We start from the raw sequence: 8,289 nt of genomic DNA on the forward strand, positions 1-8,289 counted from the left end.
AGTAATATAGGACACCGGTATTACATTTACCAAACAAAGAATGTTTGATTGGCAGTTAGTGCGGTGTCAGTACACTATTAATATTTTATACCGGTGCAGTAGAACACAATTGGGACAGCGCGGTAACGTCTGTTGTTTGTTATGCATACGTAAAAACTCAATTCTATTTCTGTAAACAAAATGCGTTTGCGGCAGACGGTACTGCACTTTAACCCAGACAGGGTAGCGTTACCATACAATGTTTAACGCGACAGTCGACAGAATATAACGACTATTTGTTTCATGCGATCACGTTTATAACATAACGGAAATAATGTTTATATTCTATATTTAGCACAACAAATGCCCTGCAAACAATAACACGGTACAGTGCTCTTACTTTGTTGTTTTGCACATATAACACTAAACTGCTTCATATACAACATGGCTTCTCATTCAATATGGACGCAAGTAAAGGTTCTGGTTTATCGCAATTATCTTCTAAAGAAAAGAAGGAGATCGGAAACTTTTCAGGTTAGATTTTATTCATATAACCTTTTTAAAAAGCTTAATGTTTATATTTATATGTACCAATAAGTTTTTCTGAACACAATATGTATTCATATGAAGTTTAAGTCTGTACATACCGTTTCGTTGATAGTAAAAAATTGACTTGGTTTATTACATGGAGAATCAAATCCCCTGCCCCTTAACCATAAGCGCCAAACATTACAGATTAAGGCAGTACAAACCAATTCGGGGTAAGCCTGCCTACCCTACCACCCCTGGTTTGGCGCCTATGCCCAGCGCCCTTAACCTAAGCTGTTTAAAATTTTGGAACTCAAATTCATTATATATATATATTATATCTTTGTACACTAATTTCTTCCCATTTTTTAGGAACTTATAATGCCATTATACTTTGTCGTTCTGCTCGTTATTTTGAAAAACTTTGCCTACAAGCCAGAAAGCAACCCTGAAATCCCACAAGGAAATACTACTGATTTATTCTCAAACCAGAACCTCGTTGCCAACAACACTTTATTCTACGTTGCACCACAATTTGCTGAGGCTGAACTGTAAGTATTGGGGTTATTGAACGGTGGGTATAATGTTTATTTCATGCCATAACAAGATAATCCTGGGTTGTTGATTCTATGTTCATTACTACTAATGAGCAGATTGGAGTTTGCTTTTTGCAGGGTTGGAAAATTTTTCACATATTTTTACACAGAAAATTTTGTTCTGCATGGTAATTGCTACAACCCAGTGGAGGCTTATGAGTATTTCAAATTGAAAGCTGAACTTGCCCTACTTAAGTAAATCGAATCAACTGAAATTTTTTTATTTTGATAATTTTCTTTTTCAGGTTAATAAACACTATTGAAGGCTTTAGTCCAATGTCACCTAAGAATCTAACAGTTACATACTTTAATACACTGGTAAGTTTTATATTATGTTGAAATGTTAACTCACATTTGGTAGAGTTGTTGAGTGGGGTAAATTTCTGTTTACAATTGATTGCACTAGTTTCTTAACCCAAACTACTGTACATCGTCATGCATTTATTAAAATATTTTCTCTATTTTTATTTACTACGGAGTATGGACCCATAATTTTACATTAGTTAAAAAACTTTTTTTACACAGCTTGAAATGGAGACAGCTTACAAAGCAAATAGTGTTTTGAACCCGATTGGAATTTTCTTTCCTAATAAGTCAATAGATGACTACATGTTACGGTTCCCATTCACTTCTTTACCTTCCTCTGCTACCTATGATTTTTCTGAACGTAAGTATTTAAAGTAATGCATTTTTATAAAGTTGCTGCTATAGTTCAGCGCTATGGCACAGTGTACGTATGTAACCTTGAGCAAGATACTTAACAGCAATTGCTCCAACAGTTTAACCCATGGGCCACTAATGGGGTTGTCTAAATTGTCAGCCATAGTGTAAAATATAACCACTCACAAAGTTACATACGTGATGACACGTAAGCGGGAATAAAGTGTATGAAACAGAACATGGTTTATAAGACTGTCGTTATCCTGCAACGCAAGGATACAGCAAGTTACATTCATTCATAGTTACCATATTTGTGTCACTGCAATGCAAGGCATAATATATATTGATCTACTGTTTCAAAATAACTGAATCAAATTTCAAATTTCCTCGCATCTGACTCGTAGACAATAAGTCCAAACGAAACAGGATCCGTATCATATTTCCGATGTGTGTCCAGTTACGACGTTCTTAAGCTTTTTTAAAAAGCACCTTTGACAATAGCTAGATAACCAGCGCCTCTTTTTTCATCTTAAACCTTTTGGTTTTACAACTAAAACCACCGTATGAACTGAGGACTGTCATTTCTGTATTGAAACCTACTAGAACTCTATATTTTAACGACAAGTTTACATCATTCACTCGACCCTTTGACTTAAGAACCTCTGCACTGATTTGTGCATAGCAGACAATTAATTATTTAAAAATTTCGAAATGGAAATTGAAATGCCTACCGACAAAGTAGTGCAATATCACTGTAGCAACTGCAGTGTAGGGTCTGTTTTCCTCTTTGTGTGTGTGGAAAAGTAATATTTTGAAACAGAGTTTGTTATTCCCATTGACAAAATATAATGTAACCCCAGAAGTTCGTACCAATGTTATGACATATAATATTGCTATAATATATATATATATGTATATGTAGTACAGCCTATATCAATATTAAGATTATATTTTATTACAGGGAATTGTCGTTTGGGTCAGCCATGTCCAGCTAACCTTTACCTCACATCGGGGTTTGCAACATTACAAGCCATGATTGACACAGCTATTATGCAGGTTCACCTTTGTTGTTGTATTTTGTTTCATCAAATTTTATCATTTTGCAATTTTGGTATTTTTATTTTTCCTTTTGAATCGTTGAATATTTTTGGTAGGCCAAATTTCCAACATTTTTTAACCATATTCCTTTATATAAGCTACAAATTCTTGAGTATTGACTCAATCATTTCTTAACATTATGACAAACTTGTTTATGTTTATTTTTTTAACATCAAGGCAAAGAAAACACTGTTTTTTTGGTTCACCCAATGTGAACCTTGAATTTTAACCTATTGTTGTACTAAATTTAAACATTAAAGGAATAAAATGTTTATTCAGATACAAAATGTTAGTGTTGCATTTCCAAGCATCACTGTACAACGCATGGCAAAATCTGGCAACATAGCAAATGGGATGGTGTTTCAAATCCTAACAGCTCTTTACCTCGTGATGGCGCTCTCTCCATTAATGGTGTAAGTTGTTTAAAACATATAGTAGGGTGGGGGAAGATGGGACACCTTTAGCACATAATATCTAAATATCCTGATGGTGTTTTAAACAATCAACAACGGTCAATGGGAGTCATGGGCATTTAGTTTTATAATTTCTTGAATGTTCTTTGTTAACTACTAAACGGGGCCAGAAAATAGAGTTGAAAGATGTCCAGTCTTTCCCCAACCTACTGTACATATATTTAGAATCTAATTAGAGGTAAATCCTTAGTAATTTTTAACATACACATGAATGAAATAATATATTTTTTAAAAAACTTTTGTAATTTTTGTAATTTGTCCCAAAATCTAGAATTCTAAATAGAATAAATCTTTGGTCATTTTAATAAAAACAATGATGATTTTTTATTCTAAAACTTCTGTAATTTAAAACTAAAAATTTGACTATGTTTTATATAATTCTGTAAATGTTTTTTGTTTACCACTAAATGGAACAAGATTAGAGAATAAAAACATGTCCCATTTTACCCCACCCTACTATAGGAATATTCGCACTTGATGTTTGATTCAGTGTTTGTCCTATAGGTTCCTTCTTGTACATGTGGTGTATGAGAAAGAAAAAAAGATAAAAGAAGGCATGAAAATGATGGGATTATACAACCTTGCATTGTGGTAAGTCAACATGATACTTTTATATATTTTAAATATAAACTGACACTGTAGTGTATGCACCTATACAGGGAGGTCCTTGTCGAGGACCTGGGATTTATGCCAGAATTGGCTCATAACCCAACTGTACTATGATCAGATCACTATTTATTTTGTTTTAAATTGGTCTGAACATTACTACTAAATGGTACAAACAAATTTGTTTGTATTCTTCAATGTTTTAAAAATAATTTAGTTTACGAATCCCTTGTCTTGTTAATATTGACTTTACTATAAAACCTTCACCATTATTAGTCTTAATATTAGGATTATTCTGCCTTAGGCTATGAGTTTTGCTGCTCGCGACGTGACTCACTCAATTAAATATAAAACCTGTTTTGTGATCGCTTTACGAAGTACTTTTCTTTTTATCGTTGTTAATGTATGTTATATGTATTGTGCAAAACACTTAAGGGACATTGTTTCAAGCCAATAGTCACTTATAAGCTTTAGCACCTTGTGTATTATTAATGCGCAAACTTTAAAATCTCAGGTCCAATTTCATACTACACTGTGAGACCCCTGTATGTTGCTCAACTATCGACTACAATCTTCTTCTAACTTTTATTTGTATGTACTTTACACAGGTTAGGTTGGTCAGCCACTTATACCATCATGATGTTCTTTATCACGTTGATAATGACAATGGTGGCCGTGTTTGGAAAACTTTTCCCCAACAGCAACTTTCTCTTGATTTTCCTTATTTTATTCCTGTATGCAATTTCTCTGGTGAGTTAAGTTAACCTTATGGGGCATAAATTCACACTTTACTTACTATTAAATAGACTTTGGACGATATAGTATATTTACGTGGTGTCCAACCCAGTGGCCACTAATGTGTTGTTTGAATTAGCAAGCATACAGAAACACAACCACCCACAAAGTCACATACGTGGTAACTCATAAACGAGCACCAGGTGTATGAAACAAAACATCGGTGTTATAACGACTGTCGATTTCTCGCTTTATATGAATAAGCAAGTTACATTCATTCATTCAACCCTTACAGCAAATGATGGCGTTCATGTTGACGCCATTCTTCAACAAAGCACGATCTGCCGGTGCGTTCGCAAGTTTCTTCACTATGATACTTTCTCTGTTTTACCTCCTTGTTGCTTTCGTGCCTAACATAAGCACGGTTGCAGTTTGCTTCCTACACCTCATTTCACCCGCTGGATTCGCAATAGGTCTAGACAAGGTAATCATCCATAAAGATATTTTGTTGCTATCGCTACCAAGATAATGAATGTAAAAAAAACGATCATCGGGAAAATTTAGAACTGAAAATGTTACCCTAACAAAAACGTAACGAAGTTTTGTAATTAGGTCTTAAAAAAACTGTTTAAAATCAACTTTTTTTCCAATCAAAGGCTTACCTTTATTATTAGGAATTTTCAAGGTGTATATTTTTATCCATTTGAATCTACAATAATAAGTTTCCCATACTTTACCATAAACATGAGATAGTTAAATATTTGTTTTCATTTATCAGATAGCAGCTTTAGAGGTAACAAGTGGAGGAGCAACTTTTAGTACAATATGGGAAGGGACGAACCCGCTGGGACTAACTTATATTTTCCTGAGTGTTGATATCGTCCTGTACTTCATGCTCACCTTGTATTTTGACAATGTTATACCAAGTATGTATGGTTTAGTGTTTGTGTTCACTACTAGGAGTAGACAGGAGGTTACAGACCTTCATTTTCTGGAGAATAAAAGGCATGAAATTTATTGCGTCACGGTTTTCCCCGTTGTTTAAATAGATGTTTCAAAACAGAGTTGGAAAACCCTTGTAACTGGGTATTATTGCATGAAGGTGTTGCAACTTGTAAATATTATGTCTTGTGATGGTAATTAAGTGAAAATCATTCTCGCAAAGGAGGTTTTGAAATCCATACAAATCGGTCTCTTTTATATAACATGGCTGTACAGTGGTGCAGCTAGAAAAAAAAGATGTTTTATCGCCTAAACCACCTTTTGAGCCATGATCGACATGCCATAGTATAATCGGAAATAACTCTTGTAAAACAAAGGACTTGATACTTACTACCAATCCACCATGTCATTACCAATCCATGTTTGTTTTTCCAGGTGAATATGGTCAGAGAAATTCCATCATATTTTGTCTACTCCCATCCTTCTGGTGTCCCTCCAAATCTGCGAAAACCAATGAAGAGTTTTCGAACGATGTTACATCAGATAGAGAAGCCGTAGACGACGATTTCTTGGGCAAGGAGGCAGTAGTGTAAGTAAAGTTACTTCTCAAACTAAAAGTTTTTGTGTAAGACATGACTTTTTTTATTGGTAAAATAAATAAACATGAAAAATCAGGAATGAGGGAAAACAAAGGGAGAGGCTTCAAAAACAAAATCAATGTTTTTTCTAAAGGATGTTTCGAGGGAAACAGCTGCTTCCCTGCTGCTACATCATTTACGATACCTTTGTCAAACATGTTACTGTATATGCTGTGTTAAATTACTTCCCTTTATAAACAGAACATTTTATTCATCAAATACTTTAAATATTTACAGAATTCGGAATATCACTAAGGTGTACGAACCTTTGGACATTTTCTCGAGCAGTGAAGAACGAACAGTTGCCGTTAAAAATTTCAGTCTCGACATTTATGAAGGCCAGATCACTGCTATACTGGGACATAATGGTGCAGGGAAAACAACTCTCTTTAATATATTGACAGGTAGTTTAGCTGGCAATCGTTATTGGGGTGGTTTGTAGTCTAATTTTTAAGCTGTAGTAAAATCTGGGGTGACATTGTTAAAATGCAGTTACACTGAGTTGTTAAACATAGGTAACCTCATTGTTTAATGTGGTGAATGCAATATAGTTTGGCTCTGCTTGTTTGTATAGACATTGGACACCCATGACCTAACAGCAGGGTAAAATTTGTAACACCTTTTTGCATTATGTTATATATTTAAATGTATTCTGTTTTTTTTCTATTTTTCTTCTTTCACTATTATTTTATATCACAAAGTTATTGTTATATTTATTATTTTTCACTTAAATTCTCCTTATTTTTAACCCACAATAAACCGGCGTTTGATCCTCCAGGTTTTGTAGAGGCGACCTCAGGTACGGCTTCCATCTTCAACTACGACGTGAGGAATCCGTCAGACATGCTTAAGATCCGGCAAATGACGGGAGTTTGCCCCCAACACAATATACTAATGGACCGACTCTCTGTCCTTGAACATTTAAATCTTTTCGCTGGAATTAAAGGAATTCCACAAGAACAACAAGAGGCAGAAGTAAGCTGAGAAACTTTTCTGCAGTATTACAACAAAAACTTGTTTTTTTTAAGTTTTACTGTCTAGTTCCGAAATATGCTAGTGGCAGTGGGACATGCTTTAAATTAGCGAATATTCCTGTTTTTAAATCTCAATAAATTAAAAAAAACTGAAATTTTTTTTTTTTAAATGGTTACAACTCATGAAGCCCCCCGGCCACTGTCACAATTCCTAAACATTTCACCAACCTTGATAATTTTTTTCTCTCAGATTGATCGTGTCTTGAAACTAGTTGATTTGGAAGACCAAGCTGAGACATTTTCCAACAAGTTATCCGGTGGACAGAAGAGGAAGTTGTCAGTTGGCATCGCAATAATTGGGGACCCAAAGGTAATGAGATGTTTATTCATCCATGTATGTTGGTTGGAATTCAATGTGTGTGGTTTATAACCACAAATTTCTGTGTATTAGTTTATTTTAACTTAAAAAAAGCTTAATTAGTTTTAGTTTATACACCCGGCATACTACACTTATGTAGAATTATATTCTCTGTAGGTTCATTTGGGTTCAACACGTATCCCCACACTTCTATATCCACACTGTGTTTAAACAACTGTCGTTTTGCTGTTGATTCCCTTCTTTTCGTTCTTTAAAAACTATGATCTTTACTGTCTTTTTTCAAAGAGATAAAAGTTCCCTCTTTGATAATTAAAAAAATGTTATGATATTTACTTGGAAAACTCGCAAGTCATTAACATAAATTTAAATCCCCTTTTGCAGATATTAATACTGGATGAGCCAACTGCGGGCATGGATCCCTATTCACGACATAAACTATGGGACGTACTACGCAGCAGGAAAGAAGGACGTATCACGTTGCTCACAACTCATTTTATGGATGAAGCCGATATCTTGGCAGGTAAGGATGCTATAATTGGGGTTTTATTTGTGTGAAACAAAACATCCGTGTTATACCAACAATCAATGCCTGCCACACAAGGATAGTTAACTGTTTTTGTTTTACTAAACCGAAAACATTATGTTTTTATGCTACAGATCGTAAAGCAATATTAAGCAGGC

The 8,289-nt window shown here is 34.4% G+C and overlaps 1 protein-coding gene across 2 annotated transcripts in view; it reads left to right on the forward strand.

The window, feature by feature from the left end:
• Nucleotides 1-332: 332 nt before the first annotated feature.
• LOC100177150 (ATP-binding cassette sub-family A member 5-like) overlaps nt 333-8,289 on the forward strand; it is a 21,701-nt gene continuing 13,744 nt past the window's right edge. The window contains exons 1-15 of one of the 2 annotated variants that reach the window (XM_026836043.1): nt 333-513; nt 880-1,058; nt 1,349-1,421; nt 1,629-1,770; nt 2,725-2,819; nt 3,141-3,274; nt 3,839-3,925; nt 4,549-4,690; nt 4,971-5,159; nt 5,454-5,601; nt 6,053-6,206; nt 6,493-6,659; nt 7,034-7,230; nt 7,480-7,599; nt 7,990-8,128. In XM_026836043.1, the coding sequence (XP_026691844.1) occupies nt 424-513; nt 880-1,058; nt 1,349-1,421; nt 1,629-1,770; nt 2,725-2,819; nt 3,141-3,274; nt 3,839-3,925; nt 4,549-4,690; nt 4,971-5,159; nt 5,454-5,601; nt 6,053-6,206; nt 6,493-6,659; nt 7,034-7,230; nt 7,480-7,599; nt 7,990-8,128 (2,056 nt within the window). In that variant the 5' untranslated portion in view covers nt 333-423. The remainder of the gene's footprint in view (nt 514-879; nt 1,059-1,348; nt 1,422-1,628; nt 1,771-2,724; nt 2,820-3,140; nt 3,275-3,838; nt 3,926-4,548; nt 4,691-4,970; nt 5,160-5,453; nt 5,602-6,052; nt 6,207-6,492; nt 6,660-7,033; nt 7,231-7,479; nt 7,600-7,989; nt 8,129-8,289) is intronic. The other variant, XM_018813520.2, reaches the window with a different exon arrangement.

Source organism: Ciona intestinalis, chromosome 9, assembly GCF_000224145.3.
Source record: "Ciona intestinalis chromosome 9, KH, whole genome shotgun sequence".
In the NCBI taxonomy this organism is placed as follows: domain Eukaryota; kingdom Metazoa; phylum Chordata; class Ascidiacea; order Phlebobranchia; family Cionidae; genus Ciona; species Ciona intestinalis.